The sequence below is a fragment of the Ceratina calcarata genome, unplaced genomic scaffold (assembly GCF_001652005.2).
Source record: "Ceratina calcarata isolate Rehan_Ccalc_2016 unplaced genomic scaffold, ASM165200v1 scaffold405.2, whole genome shotgun sequence".
NCBI lineage: Eukaryota > Metazoa > Arthropoda > Insecta > Hymenoptera > Apidae > Ceratina > Ceratina calcarata.
The window spans coordinates 526,915-544,003 of NW_017163970.1; the positions used below are offsets into that span (position 1 = coordinate 526,915).

The 17,089-nt window shown below is 40.8% G+C and overlaps 1 protein-coding gene across 2 annotated transcripts in view; it reads left to right on the top strand.

Annotated features, from left to right (window-relative positions):
* The window catches only part of LOC108626507 (discoidin domain-containing receptor 2), a 105,310-nt gene that overhangs the window by 40,311 nt on the left and 47,910 nt on the right, over positions 1-17,089 (top strand). For both annotated transcript variants that reach the window (XM_018027214.2, XM_018027215.2), the window contains exon 2: positions 8,457-8,586. In XM_018027214.2, coding sequence (XP_017882703.1) covers positions 8,496-8,586 — 91 coding nt within the window. In that variant the 5' untranslated portion in view covers positions 8,457-8,495. The remainder of the gene's footprint in view (positions 1-8,456; positions 8,587-17,089) is intronic.

Sequence of the window (17,089 nt, forward strand, 5' to 3'; positions counted from 1 at the left end):
AAATAATATAATCTTTCATGAGCAATTCAATAATAATCGGAATAAAAAGGCTGACGCTAACCGTTTAGAATCTATTATTATATACACGAAATTCTCTTCAATTTCATTCTCGGACTATATTTGGGTATCGACGAGCGCGGACGAGTTACTCGCTCGTAAAGTCGTCGATTCTATCGGAGGGTTTCCATTTCAATGACATTGAGGGTTGGCCACGCGCGAGCTTCAACAACGAAGAAATCCGGTGCGCGTCGAACCTGGCGCTCTTATCGGCAACCAACGCTTGTACTCGCACGCTATCGTCGCGCGGAAGCGGAGATTACACGTTCCATAGTTCGACCGAAGCGAACCTCAGTTTTAAGCGTACTTCGCGCTTTAAAAATTTTTCTGTCGTTCGTAACGTTTGTTACCACTGGCGAAAAATTTTTAATCAAACATGATACATAACATGTAATAAAATAAGAGTAAATGAAATAGAACTTTAATTTCCAACGTTTATCAATTTTATCATTATCACTCGTTACTAGACTGCGGTTTCTATGCATTTATAAAAACAGTATGTACAGGAAATATAAAGTTGGATGACAAATTTATCATTATTGACATAGTTTTAATACCCTAAATCTAAAAAATATTCTTATTCATCTTGACCTCTGGCCTTATCTACTCATCCTATGTTCTTCCTATGATTTTCTTCCTTTATTTAGATTTCATTCTCTACATTAAAATTATAAACGGTTTATTAGTTACCTTTATTGTATAAAATGATTCTTGTTTTCATTTATAAGTATTCTTATTGACCAGCATATTTCTAGATTGATTAATACCGTTCTGCAGAGGATAATCGTAATAATATATAAGGATTTGTGTAGAACATAAATAGCTATCGATTATATGCCGAAGGCCAGATTAAAATTAATGTACGAATGTGATCACCTGATTCTCTTACGATAGTGGAACAATGGTTAGTTCGATGATCCATCGAGCAATATTTACTGATGCAAATCCGTTGAAATCCTCTTTAATTTCCCCTATCACAATGGCTCGTCGAAAATAATGATAATTTCAAGCGGAACGCGTCTCCATTCGTCCATTGGCGTACGGTGTAATTAGCGCGCATCGCGGCGGGTAATTATCGGTAATTAGTGGTGAAAGCCGTCCTCCCTTCCCGTACTTTACAACAATTTCAAGAGGGATAATCAGACGCGGATACAATTTCGTTAGACATTACTAGCGAACATGATTTTGATTATTTTCAACCGTAGACTTCATAAGTACACCGCGTTTCGTGTCGTCCAGCTGTTAAAAGAATCGCAGAGCTCGCTCGAAGCGACACGTAATTTACTGGCATTACATTTAATCATGCCGTGTTCAACACGTAAAGATACCGGGCTACTGATAAAATGTGTCCTTTTTTATTGCTGATTCATTACCGTCGGAGTTCTTACGTTGAATGATTGTTTTAGAATGACACAGCGCATGCGGTCCATTAACATTACGTATTAAATTATACGATTTTATTTATTATTAACAAGTTGAAAATATTAGTTGAATGAAAATGATGAAGTGAGATCGAAGATTCTGATAGATGAACCTCTCCTATATAATTTGCGAATGTTGTTAAACAATGAAAAAAATAAGTGCATATACAATAACGTAACTAAGTTTTTAGTTCGTTGCGACGTTTCTTGCAGATGTGTATCAAGCCTTAGTAGATTAGGTTACTGACTCAGAAGGAGCCCATGAATAATGAACAAAATCCCATAATCTCGAGCGTAAGGTCAGCAACCTCTGTTAATGTAGACACAGCGGAAGCTCGACAAGTGTCGCGTCTCGCCGGCTGCGAGCGTGAACTGAATCCGTCGAACGTTAAGTACAAGCAATCGAGAAGCGTTCAACCAGCGCTTACCTAAGGCCAATCTCTCTAAACGTCATCTTATATTACTTCGTCCTCGATCATAAACCGAACGGGCATCAGAGATGTTTGAAAAATGACTTTATACCGGCTTAAACTCTCTCGGCATTTCGGCGAACCGCGAAAGAAGCTTTCAGAGTCTAACGAGGGGGCTCTAGGAGAAACCAGGATTTATTAGATACCTGGCTAGAGAGAGAGAGCTACCTTCCAGGAGAATTCGTCGACGGTAGAAACTGTACATGCAAAACAAGATCCTGTGGCACCGCCGTGGAATGCTGCCTAGCTTTGCAAGCATAAAGGAGTAAGAACAGAGCGGTGGAACTTGACCAAAGCAAAAGCGAAGCTTCCGACGCGCGGGCCCGAACAGATAAGCAGACAGAAACGTACTACATAGTGGCTAGAATGCTCTGCTCCGTTTCAGTGACCTAATTGGACGCGTTTGGGAAACCTATCGAGATTGAATTACCTCCAGTTCGCTAGTTTTCTCATACTATTAATAAAGGAAAGTTACCACTTGAATACGCGTTTTAAATTCGTGGCAAATTTAAATATGTGGCATGCCAGTTGAGTTTCGTAACATGACTTCGAATACTCATAAGGAATTTGTTATATGATAAATATTTTTAAATAAATAATATTGACAGAACAGTGGTTCTGTTTAAAAAAATATGAGAGTGACTCTCATATCTCGATAAGAAAACAAAAGCACAAAAAACAGGTCACGTTGTATATGCCCTGGAAGCCATGCAACATTTCTTTAAAAATTTTTAGAACGCATACCTTACAAGCTGTTTGAAATCATGTTACAAGATTCACTCTGTATAATATTAATGAACAGAAAAAGTATCAAAAATATTATACACATCGTTAATTGTAAAAGGAAAAAGAAAGGATCTGGATTTCAGCTTTTACATTAACTTCTGTGAATAAAAATAAGCAACCTATTTATTAGCAATGTTAATAGAAGCGATTTTCAGTTTTCCTGCTATGATAAAAAGTTTCGTACTTTTGCTGAGAGAGGAAAACATTCGGAAGCCAGCAAGAATACTCTCCGGGGCGATTAATTAATTGTATGTACGGATAATGATTCGCAATGGATGCGTTTTATTGCGGATACGTATACGTAGACGAGCGCACTTCTTCCCTCCCGTTTCCCATTTCCGCGTTTTGTTTTTGTTTCCTCTTCTTTTTGCCGCGGAAGAAAAAGTCGATCGTTTAGATGCACCGCTGGCTTGGATAATAATAACGCGGAGCCGCGCGCGCTCGCGTCGCATCTCGCGAGCGACGAGCGTTCCACAGCCGGTACTTATCGGAAGTATCGCTTATCGATACTTTTTTAATACCGCGAACACGACGCGACGGTGCAACAGAGACGGGATAATACTTAAGCATCGATGTCGAGCTGAAAGACCGAATGTCTCGCTCCATCTGGCTCTCCGAATCGAAGGAGAAACCTCGCCTGGAGAGAACAAAACCCGGCGTACAATCGACGGGAAAAACGTGCGCGCGTTTTCGCCTCGCGATGAATTTCTCTTCAAAAGTGTGTACCGTTCTCCAAGGAACTGGCAGAGCCGAGCAATCGTTATTATTACATTATCAGGTAAACAGCGTTGTTCGTTTGGCAATCGCCTTTTTATCGAACGACTCCTACCCTCCACATCGAGGGTGCAAACGAATAAACAAGCGGGGAACGAAGGAAAAACAAGTCCGCGCGCGAAACGGTTTCCCTTGCCGGCAACTGGCTTCATCCTGTTGCGACTCGATACATGGAAACCGTGCATAGAGGACGGAACAGGGTTCGCTATCGGAGATATCGTTTAACGATATGCGCCGATCGTGAATCGATACAGGACACGGAACGTAGTCGCGCACGAACTCGTTTGACGTCGGTCGTTCACGAACCGACGGGGTATGCAAATCTTCAAAAGCGAGCTCGGGGAATTACAGAAATGCACCGCTGACAGATCTGTAACCCACGCTGCAAAATACACACGCGTCATACGTGTACATAGTACGAACGGATAAAAAAGAGAGGCAGCGCGGACGCGTTAATGGAAAAAATCGCGGAACGAGACGCGCGGCCAGGGACATGCCGGGGATAACATGCAAGTTAGCTCGCGCGTTCTGTTAATCCGCGAAACGAAACGCAACCTGGCCGCAGTAATTTTTGAAATTAACGCGTCCCGCTCACAACAGATTAGTTGTAAAACGCGTGCAAACGCTGGTTGATTAATATTACGGATCAGGTAAAACAGAAATAAATATATATTATGAAGGATATATAACAATGATTTATTATTTAACAATTGCTAATTGCAATAATAAAATATAATAGAAAATGAAAAAATATTAAGAGAGCATAAGAAGATTAATAGGTGATAACTGGAAGATAGCAAATGTACAAGATAATATGTAACAGACATAAAAGAGATTATAGCTGTAGATAAATAAATTTATGTGACAGGAAGGCCGCGGGATATAGGGAAGACTTCGCTAAGGTTCTGCGGGGTAAAACGCGAAGGCGTTTAGGTTTGGCTGCCGCGATAGCTTAAAACCGCAGGGTACGCGATAATAGGTAACGATAGGTCCACCGGGGTAGGCAGTGTTCTGGCAGCCATTCAGAATGAAAACTCCTTTGGGAGTACGTCTCGCGCAACGGACAAGGAACCGACCCAGCGGGATACACGAGATACCCGTGATCCCGATTTCTCAATTGTCGAGAACAATATTGCTTCGGAGAATGTATTAGCCGCGTTCTGTTGCCCGCGGGGTAATTTGCCTCTGGGCCAGGCCTCGAAAGTCTGGTGGATTTAACTGTTCACGAACTCGGATCACTTCGAGGAATGATATCGCTTGATGAAGGGAATATTTGTCGCCGCGAGACAATATAATATCTGCCTTGCGAGTCGTGAGAGATTGTGTACAAAATGTCACGATTTCTACTCACTTTCATTTTTTTTCTATAATTTTATACACAGTCTTAAGCCAGCGGTAGAAATTGTGACATTTGCTATAACTGGTGGTACAACTGAAAGAGTGATAATTCTATATAAAATACGACGAGAATGTCGAATAAAATTTTTCTCTTTGATGTTTTATTTTAGAGCAAAACTGAGGAACTGTTTGCGAGACACTCACGATGATTTTATAAAAATAGGTGAAAGCGTAAAAAATTTAGACACTTCAAATCATATAAAAGTTCTTCAATTTATCTCAATTTTAGGGCAAAAGTCGCGAAAACTTTTAATCGTTTGTAACTCACAGCAACATTAATTGTTTTTTGACACTATAAATACTTGTACATGCATATAACTTATTTAGATCTACAAATAGGATGATTCAAATTTTTATAGAAACTCCAATAAGAAAGTTAAAAAAACGTATATTTTTTTCTTCGGTCAATAGAAATTTTTAACAAATTATTTTTAATACACATTACGTAGCGAATTATCCCACAGAAAATTATGTTGTTCAGTCTAATGTTAACAATGTTTTTTGCGATTTAAAAGACGATGGAATACTTTCGTACGCTACTGTAAAATGTATCGAATGAGAGGAAATAAGATTTAAAATCCAATTGATTAGTGACGCAACACGTGCATACACGAATTTAATCAGAAATCACTAAACTGTGTGATATTTTCAAAGACGCATTCTCGGTGCGGGGCGATTTCTCTAATTCTTTCTGTGCGAATAATTTACAAAGTACAGTAAACAGCGTCGCTGGTTAATTTCCTCTGTACAGCATCCGTGTGGAGGATGCGATACGTTAGCGCAACAGAGCAAAAAGGAAGGTCGAGGCCGTGGCCGATCCGCGGGTATAATGGAATTGGTTTCCAAAGTTACAAAGAGAGATAAAGTTCGAATCAGCAAACGGTGCGTTTTAATTAACCCAATTTCAAAGTGCCCGGAAGCGGCCGGGTGTGTTGTTTTTCAAGTGGCCGCCGGAACTGGCCGCGGCTGCTCCGCTTCGTCGATTTTCATTAACGGACTCTCGACAATTTCTATGAAACCGGCTTGCACTGCACGCGTTGCAACATTAGAATAAACGGCCGGTGAAAGTGTGCGCAGGAATTCGTATGGGAATTGCTATGGTTTAAATAATATACACCGTAAAGCATTTTCGTCAGGATGGATATTCCCATTTATTCTACGTGCTTACTAGTTATAAAATAATGTGAATAATTGATGATATAATTTTTGTAAGCGCTATCTGTATTTGCGCACTGATTATTTATCGCACTAATAGAACTGGAAGTAGAAAAACATTTAGAGAGACATGATTCGGTAAAAAAAACTTCGAGGCACAGGTTGATTATCTCGCAGAGTTTCGATACAGAGTCTTTCGGGATTTTCGAGCATTGCGGTTGGTGGGCCGTACAATTTGCAAGTTTCACTGACTCCGGATTCTCGTGGTCCATAAAATCTGGAACGTATCTTGCGAACGGCAGCAGAAAGGAATTGGTCCCCACGCGGGTCCTCGTCATTCCGCGGGACCGACTCCTCGGAAACTGTTTCTCGAAAAATTTCACCGTTCCTGTCTTACCTTTAACGATGAAACTTCCTCGCGATACGAGACTCGTTTATGCCCTCTGAGTTACCGTTCTCCTACAGTCGCTTTTATTTTTATACTCTCCTCCTTCTCGTTATAACCAGTTGGAAAATTTTGGCCCCTAAAGAGTTTTAGATAGAAGGAAATTAAAGGTGAACGTTATGACTCGAGTTTAATAGTGAAATGACTTGGATAAAGCGCCGTCATAAACCTTAACAGTTAATGCAATGCAATAGATAATACAATCGTATCAAAGGATAACTCGGTAAACCGCACTCCTTTACAAAATAGAGATCATAGATGCACAATCGCGAAACGTGCGAGCTTAATTGTTTCGGTTAAAGAGTGTTACATGCATCGGAGTTTGCATCATGCAAATTCGACGAATCATGTAGCAGCGACCTTTACAGTAATTGCAATTAATAGTTCATTAACGGGAATATTTGGATATTGTATAGCAGCCGAGTTACGAGAATAGCGTTTAATTAATAATCTAATATTCAATTCTGCGGTGCATGGTAGTAAAAATGGCATGCGCGTGCCGTTGAATGCGAATCAGATATAATTGTATGGAATGAACTCATAAATTTGACTATGTAGATAGATATCTCTGCCAGTTGCTGATTTTTAGTTTCACAGACAGTGAAACATTTGTAACGTCAATTCAGAAATTGACGTGGACAACAATTTTCTGCAGATAATCCTCTAGAATTTCCTTTTACAAAAATATAAAATATGCAATATTCAATCTAAAATGTGTTCGCAATAAGATTATAGAATGTATGTTCTATTGGTTGTACAATAATAGGGAGATCAATTTCTATCAAACCCTTTGCGTCTCCCGAATCTCGTGCAACGGCGCAACCAAACCGTCGAAAAAGAGAAGGTATCTAACGACAATGGATTCGACGCTCTCAGTCGCGATCAATTACGTTTGGTGCCGTTAATTACGCTTTGTCTAGCCCGAAGAATCGTAGCGGTAGAAATTTCGTTCTTTATTTCAAACGGCGGTGGTAGCACATCGAACGGCGGTAGTTCCGAGGCTGTAAGAGCCCCTTTCTAAAAATGGAGCAAAGCCAAAGGAATGCCGGGTTCTCCTCCTCCCCCACCTGCTTCCCCTTAGTCTTTCGCACGGCCCAACGGAAGGACGCAAAAGTGCAAGGTTGGTCTAATTGAGCGGGGACTCGATTACGAGTCAGTCTCTTTCCTCGTGTTTCTCTAGGCGACACACGTACCGCAGAGACTAACGTTTGGGGCTGACTGGGTTGCCCAGCGGCCGTGCCAAGCAAAAGGAACCGTGGTTTTACTCGTAAGTCGGTTAAGCTCTTTTTGCACCGCGTTTCACGCCGGGAATTATGTTACCGGGTTGAGAATTTTCGGCGGCCGCCGCCCCCTACGTGACAGTATAACGATCGATGGGTTCTATCGGATCCAAGGACAACAGAGAGACGAAATTGGAAGGGAACGATAACGTTTTCGGAAAGAACGGCACGCGTGTCGCACGGAATAAAAAGGAGCAGGGCGGCGGGATGTATCGGCGGAAATTGATGACTGGTACGATCGACGGTTCCGAAATGAATAGCGACTATTTTGTATTGTAATGTATAGTGAGCTAGTACGGCTATTTATTCACGAATAATCGGGACAGCATGCAAGCATTGACGACATGATTTATTATAGTTTCACACCGGGAAGCTCGATTATCGATATGGATATTAGAGTGCTTTGATGTTCGTAAGATACAGCGAACTACCTGCGTCAATACTAACTTCCCTGTAATTGCATCGTCATTATATTACGTATATCATTCTGATAGAGTAAAGAAGCTCGTAATATAATATTCTAGTATAATTACAACCCCTCTTGTTTCGACCCACTGGCCCGCGACATGCTACGGTCGTCAATTATTAAATTAATTTGGAGCGGAGATTAAAAAAGCAACCCTTCCGTTTTTAAACAATTTTGAATTAAATTGTTATAATGTGTTTCCAGGTGATTGCCACTAGCTTCCATGAAGACACCTCGGCGACCATGAAGACTGATTGCCTGCCAATAATCGCCAACTTCTGCGCTCTGCTGGCGCTGCTCTATCCGACTCGCGATGTTCACGCCTACGACATACGTGAGTCTCTCGTCCCATTATTTAATTTACTCAATGACTTTGAATAATTGCTTCGAATCGTTGTCGGATAAACTATTCTCCAGTACGGTATAGAGAACAATTCACATGCCGTTGCCTTGATTATTAATTACACGCATTTGAAAAGCACGCGTGCAAGCGGCCGCGGGCATTCGTCCCGTCGTGTTTTATTCAGGTTTCAATCATTTCGCTGCGCATATAGTTGGCCGAATTTTAATAGACCATGAATATGAAAGCGGCCTGGATACAAATTTCATTTTAAACTACACGGCCCTCCTCGCGCGTTGGAACCGTATCGCGAAACATATTACCTTTGACAATATCTATTAAGTGTCGTGAAATTTGATACCGTATTTCATTATTACGCCAGATTTGCCTGGCACGGTGCTGCGCGTCCGACTCCATCGCCGTGTTGCCGCCGTTCAAATTCGATCAATCGTGCGGAACGCGCGATCAAATGGCTGACTGATTGATAAACCAGTCGTGAAACGAACCGACGTTTTAAGAATTCCGTACTCATAATGTTTACTTCACTCGCCACTTAATTTATCTGTTTATAAAAAAAACAAGAATCCGTGTATTCAGTATTAAATACATTAAATCATCTATAAAAAAGGATGTCAAAGAAATCATTTATTGCAAGCAGTATAATTAACATAATAAACTATCTCTTCTATTATAATTTGAAAACGCCTTAAAAAATTCGTTTAAATGCGAGGAAAGCGCATGAACAGGTCAGAGTTGAATTTCGCGATCGCTGCATTTGGTGAACACTCGTTCCATTCCATTTCGTCCGAGCTTCGCCGTCAGATTTTTCATCGGGAGCAGGTGATCTCCCAGTTTTTATTTTCCCCCGTACGGAAGCCGATGCGATGGCGGTGCCATCAGTCTGAAGTAATGACTCGCTATTCCGCGGCCGCCCGGGGGATCAATTATTTTGAATCTAATGCGACACGATAAATTGCATCCCGCGGAAGACGCCTGGCCCGCTCGGGTCTGGCAGTGCCTCGCGCCATAATCTCGACGTTCACCCGATGGCCAGGATAAGAGACGATCTTACGCCGTGAGGCAGACTCTTTGGAAAACGCGCCTTCGTTACTCTGCGAAGTCTCACATCTACCATCATCTCCGACAAATTGCCAATAAGCAAGTGTTATCGACTGCTCCCTCGGTATTCTATGTATACTAAATATTTTCACTCTGGTTTGACGCCTTTTCAAGATAATTCTGGATAATGTATTATTGAACACGTACTAATAAATATACCTGTCACTGCCATGTTAGCGCAATATCGAGTATAAGCATCTCCCGTCACTAGTTCGCTTATTTTAAAAAACTCAGAAATTGAATTTTAAGAAGTTGATTGCGTAATATTTTAGAGGGAAATTTCTTGGCTTCCTCATCGCGTTAAAGAAATATTGAGAAGAACGTAAAAACCCATTTTCGCTCTCCTTCGACCTCGTAATTATCCCTAATAATAATGTTAAAAAAGCTACTGTCCAGGTTGAAAATATTCCAATCATTTTTCAAATTTCCGTTAACATACAAACAGATGTTTTCTTTTTATATGATAAAAATTTATGTAAAAATGTACGAATTAGTACATGAATTATTTTATAAAATATTATATCAATTATTGTACGAAACATCTAATCAATTATTATAATACTTAAGACGAGTGGCGGACATTAAAATAATCCTTCAAGAATGTGAATTGCTTCGTCTAATTAACCGACGAGTCTAGAAGAGGGTGTTGTATACGCGTACATGTATCTTCTCCCAAGAGGCTATCCTTCTCTCTTGATTCAGTTTGCGAGCTTCGGAATGCGACGCGTCTCGCACGTCCGCGACACCGCGTCTAAGTAACAGTTCTCGCGCTATTGTTCAGTCGGGGAGGGTGAATCCCGGCGCGAGGCTCGCGCCGCGAGAGACGTTTCGTGGATTCATTGCGACGCATTCCACGTCGAACTATTCGTCTTACTAGCTGGCGTGCAATTTGGCGTCGCGGCGTGCGACATCCGGAAATCCGGTCTATGGTCACAGCTGGATCTTCACGCGTGCCTGTTTCCTTACATTTACATCAAATTTATCACATTGATTCATTGGACAAGAAATTTCCCTTCTGGCCGGACAAGAAACGGAGAAATTGCCTAGAAAACTTTCATTAAATCATTGTTATTATTACTGGAAAATTAATAATTAGATTAAAAAAAATTAAATTTGCAGCTGCATAGGAATAAACAAAATACTAAAACTAAGTGCTTCCTTGTTATCGTGTCATTAGAATCCAACATCGGTTGTGGTATAGAACTTGATGAGTATGATCTTATACTTATAACACTGCGAGCACATAAATTCACGCCTCTTTGAGTCGCGAGTAGATTTCACCTAGCCAAGTATGTATTTGAAACGGGACTACGCGTGAGAAGTGCAGATGTTTCGCGAGTCGAAACACGTCGGAGTCGTTAGCTACCGTGTTTGAAACGACGATACTCGAATACCTTTTCACCCTCGTGCCGGATCAAAGGATCGGCACGCGTTAACTTCGACTCATTCTTTTAAAACTTTTATCTTCTGTTCCTCTCAGGGTCGTATTTCTCTCTACGGAGGTTTCTCTCTGACGTGCACGCTGATGAATTATTGTGAAATGCTACAAGTGACCCCGATTCGAATAAGATGTTCTATCTACGTAATGAAGCTGTAATTATATAGCCGTATAGTTTATTATAACATGCTGGAAAGTCTGGACGACATGATTCTGATAACGAAGATGCATGGTTGATGCACTGGACTTTAAATTAGATGTTAAACTAAAGAGGGGCAATGAAAGATGTCTGTCAATGGAAAACCTGATGTCAATTTTATCAAATGGGTGTCTAATATGAAATCTGCCTCTGAATGAGTCTACATCCTTTTCGTCTATGCAAATTCTAACTCCCTGATTAAGACGTGTTTATGGTAATTTAAAAATGAATCATTCAAAACAGCGATAATATTGTAATCTTAATTGTAGTAAAATTCTACGAAGAGCTATTAATAATTGCATAGAATTCTTTCTGAATAAAAAAGTTAAACAGAAAATTTATAGCAAGCATATTATTTCTCCCTGTTTCGTTTCTCAGATTTGTAATACTTGTATTTCTTTCGTGCTAATTTAAATTTCTAGTAAGTTTTACACGTGAAGAAATAAGAACAGGAGAGAAGCGTGCACCGAAACGGTCGACGAAAATTACTGGTGAATTCCACGAAGGAGCTGGCCAGGGGCAGCCGGAAGGGTCGAATGTTTTTTTACGCGATGTTTAAAATCACAATTCGGTCTCGTGCTCGACGAATCCTCCAGGAAAATTGCATTCGACGAATGCCTCCATTCTGTTCCACCGCCCCCGGGAATCAATGCGATTTTCATCCCTTCCCCGGCTCCTCCGCGCTGCTACTTTTCCCTCTAAAAGAAGTTTATCGAGGCGACTATTCCCTCGCATTGGCTCCGCGCGCAAACGCTTAAGGCTGCATTTTCTTAAAACTTCTCTAATATTTCCGGCGAGCCTCCTCCTCCCCCTCCTCCTCCTCCTCCACATCTAATCAATTATTATAATACTTAAGACGAGTGGCGAACATTAAAATAATCCTTCAAGAATGTGAATTGCTTCGTCTAATTAACCGACGAGTCTAGAAGAGGGTGTTGTATACGCGTACATGAATCTTCTCCCAAGAGGCTATCCTTCTCTCTTGATTCAGTTTGCGAGCTTCGGAATGCGACGCGTCTCGCACGTCCGCGACACCGCGTCTAAGTAACAGTTCTCGCGCTATTGTTCAGTCGGGGAGGGTGAATCCCGGCGCGAGGCTCGCGCCGCGAGAGACGTTTCGTGGATTCATTGCGACGCATTCCACGTCGAACTATTCGTCTTACTAGCTGGCGTGCAATTTGGCGTCGCGGCGTGCGACATCCGGAAATCCGGTCTATGGTCACAGCTGGATCTTCACGCGTGCCTGTTTCCTTACATTTACATCAAATTTATCACATTGATTCATTGGACAAGAAATTTCCCTTCTGGCCGGACAAGAAACGGAGAAATTGCCTAGAAAACTTTCATTAAATCATTGTTATTATTACTGGAAAATTAATAATTAGATTAAAAAAAATTAAATTTGCAGCTGCATAGGAATAAACAAAATACTAAAACTAAGTGCTTCCTTGTTATCGTGTCATTAGAATCCAACATCGGTTGTGGTATAGAACTTGATGAGTATGATCTTATACTTATAACACTGCGAGCACATAAATTCACGCCTCTTTGAGTCGCGAGTAGATTTCACCTAGCCAAGTATGTATTTGAAACGGGACTACGCGTGAGAAGTGCAGATGTTTCGCGAGTCGAAACACGTCGGAGTCGTTAGCTACCGTGTTTGAAACGACGATACTCGAATACCTTTTCACCCTCGTGCCGGATCAAAGGATCGGCACGCGTTAACTTCGACTCATTCTTTTAAAACTTTTATCTTCTGTTCCTCTCAGGGTCGTATTTCTCTCTACGGAGGTTTCTCTCTGACGTGCACGCTGATGAATTATTGTGAAATGCTACAAGTGACCCCGATTCGAATAAGATGTTCTATCTACGTAATGAAGCTGTAATTATATAGCCGTATAGTTTATTATAACATGCTGGAAAGTCTGGACGACATGATTCTGATAACGAAGATGCATGGTTGATGCACTGGACTTTAAATTAGATGTTAAACTAAAGAGGGGCAATGAAAGATGTCTGTCAATGGAAAACCTGATGTCAATTTTATCAAATGGGTGTCTAATATGAAATCTGCCTCTGAATGAGTCTACATCCTTTTCGTCTATGCAAATTCTAACTCCCTGATTAAGACGTGTTTATGGTAATTTAAAAATGAATCATTCAAAACAGCGATAATATTGTAATCTTAATTGTAGTAAAATTCTACGAAGAGCTATTAATAATTGCATAGAATTCTTTCTGAATAAAAAAGTTAAACAGAAAATTTATAGCAAGCATATTATTTCTCCCTGTTTCGTTTCTCAGATTTGTAATACTTGTATTTCTTTCGTGCTAATTTAAATTTCTAGTAAGTTTTACACGTGAAGAAATAAGAACAGGAGAGAAGCGTGCACCGAAACGGTCGACGAAAATTACTGGTGAATTCCACGAAGGAGCTGGCCAGGGGCAGCCGGAAGGGTCGAATGTTTTTTTACGCGATGTTTAAAATCACAATTCGGTCTCGTGCTCGACGAATCCTCCAGGAAAATTGCATTCGACGAATGCCTCCATTCTGTTCCACCGCCCCCGGGAATCAATGCGATTTTCATCCCTTCCCCGGCTCCTCCGCGCTGCTACTTTTCCCTCTAAAAGAAGTTTATCGAGGCGACTATTCCCTCGCATTGGCTCCGCGCGCAAACGCTTAAGGCTGCATTTTCTTAAAACTTCTCTAATATTTCCGGCGAGCCTCCTCCTCCCCCTCCTCCTCCTCCTCCGCACACCTCGTTAAAGTCTTTTTCCATCGGCGCAACGACGCCTCGTTGCGCATGTTGACGAAACACTCGGCTCGCGGAACGTCATTAAAAGTTTTCATATACACTTTCCGGTGCATACGTATCCGTGCATGCACTGTGTACGTGTACAAATGCCAGGCAAGGAAAAGCAGAAAAATAGGCAACTCGTTTTCGCGTTGAAAAGCATCCTTTAAACGTTCCCTTCCTCCGGTTTCTCCTTTTTGCGCTCGTAGGCCAAAGTGACATCAGTGTTGGAAAAGGAAACGCAAATAAAGTGTTTATACTTGTCTGCATTTATTGAACAACCACCATGATTACTATTTGTGTCCGCTCCTCCGTTATTAGCTCCACTCTAATCGAAATTGAACTGTACACTCTGGCAAGGCCGAAAATATATCACTGCAAGAAGCATTAAGATCTTCAATTATTTAAACAACTATAAGTATAAGTAAGCTGCCTATCTCCGAAGCGATATAATACCTATCTAACAGAACAAGCTGATCTAAAAATTCAATTCCTGTCTGATGTTTAATGAAACGAACGCAAGAACACTGCTCTCGCTCCGAGTTCTGAGTTTCAGCGAACGCGTGTTTCGGTCCACTCCGGTGAGCGTTACTAATGAATGAAAATCCGGATTGAAAACTTCCCTGTCACACCATGCCACTCTCTTCCGGGCAATCGGCTTTGTCCGTTTCTCAGCTGCTAGAAGACGACCGTCCGGATCCCCGCCTTTTTTTTGCTTCTTCGTTCCTTCCTACTTCGTTTCTAGCCGGGAAATACTTTGTCTCGCGTACATAAAAACCCGTTCATAAATCTCGAAACATGTAAAATGTATGAGCGAAGAGAATACGGATGACCAAATAAAAATTTGTCATATTTTAATGAGTAATGAATGGAAAGCTTCTTATATCCAATGTTTTAGGACTATTTTTACAAATAATCATGAATGAAATTATGGTTGTTATTACAAGTATATGATTTAGTATGATCTTTTTTATTTCGAACTGTCTTTCAGGGTTTTTTTTTTCATAAACAATAAGCATTTGATCCTTGAGATTCGTGAAGGGTGTACAGTTTCGAAAACGTCCTCGGATACTCGTTTCCAGTTTCGCATTAAATTTTCACACCGTCGGTGTTTCACTTTTCCACCTTTCGCCTCGCGTCACATCGAGCCCCGGTAGCTTTTTATTTCGTTTGCTTATATCGGTTTCGCTCCCTTTGAAGCGATGGGAGCGTCGTCACGTGTCCCGGCGATAATCCCGCTGCATTCCGAACCCAAACCCCGAAAGGGATGGCCCAAGGGCCGTGGCCAATGGCGTAGCAACGATTCCCCGAACCGCACTTGACGGTTCTTTTATTTCCACGATTTTTCCCGGAACACCTGATTCGCTAAAACCCTCAGGCACCGTGGGACCGTCCGTTCGCCGGACAATGCAGAGGAAATTCTCTAGATTTTAAGTCGCGCCCATGCATCTGCATCCGGAATTATCCGTTCCCATGCTCGAAATTGTTCGACCGAATAAGATTAATTTAATAGAAACTCAGTTGCTGATGTAACTAAATCAGGCGTTATACGCATTCATATAAAAAATATCGATGCTCTTGTAAAATTTAAATACGTAACACTACAGATTCTTTTACAAAATGAAATAAAGGAATTTCGTCAATCCTTTAAAAGTAATAATACGGACAATTACAATTGATGTTCTGTGTGTCTTTTTACATTTCTTCTAGATACAATCTGTCCATAAATACATAAAATCTGCAATTTAGTAATTATATTTACAGATTTTAAACTTTCAGGAATGCCTTTATCAATTTTTTAATACTCACGGAGCAGAAGTTTGTTCACATCCGGCAGTAGTAAACCGGATCCTGAACGGTAGTTACCTTCGCGGCAATTCCATTTCAGGGCGGGTATTCGTGGCTCGTTGCGAGGCCGGGCCATTTTCCCTACACGCCGTGACAATGCCTGGCGATGGCTCTCGGAAATGCGCTTGGAAAGAAGTCGCGTAGGACGAAGATTGCTCGTTCTCGAAACGAGTCATCGACCGCTCGCGCGGAGACGTTAACGCGCGGGCACGAGGGAGGTTCGTTTTCTGTCTTTCACGTAACGCGACTGGCAATTCGACGAGGAGACAAGCAACCAGGCACGGCGTGGCACCAACGCGGCACGGCATTACTGCTTCAACTTTTCCCAAGACGAAAACGCATATGGAGTGCAGAATGCATTTGAAGCATGTACACTCCTGTTCGTAAGTCTTAGGAGACGTTGCAAAATGTATTGTTGAATTTGGCATTGTAAGAATGGACGCTTGACCCTTGTTTTACAGGGTGAAATCGTACCGAGTAAAACAATCGTGTAAAAAAAAGATATAAGGAATTTTTAATACGAAATTTCTAATATTCTAATTGTAATCCAATATAATATTCTAATATTCTAATATAGTTTTGACATTTTTTTATTGGACTGTACGTGACTTGCAACTGTTTACGTCGTATGATTCTTTTGCATTCTTTTCATTGTACACCTTCAATAATATCCTCGAAGTTGACATTATTTCAACTTTAAAATATTCATCGTGTATTAAGAATTACACAAAATTACAAAATTCTGTCATTGTTGCATTCATATTTTTTTGCCCATAATATTCACGTAATTGTGAATAAATTGTTTTAATAAAATCGCTTATAAGGGAATGAATCATTTTAAAAAAATATATGCAACTCTAAATAAATCGAGTTAATGGAAACCGCGCAACTTTACAATTGTGTAAAAGACAAGTCAGGTATAAGGATGTATAGGCTATATGTATACTTAAACAATGCTGGCATGTTGAATTTGCTATTACTATTAAAAAGCTAAAATTATAGTGATTTCAAATTTTTCATAGGTAATAGTATCACCTACAACTTTTACTTGAAGCATTTCTCGATATTTTGAGAAAAAAAAAATTTTCAATTTTTCCG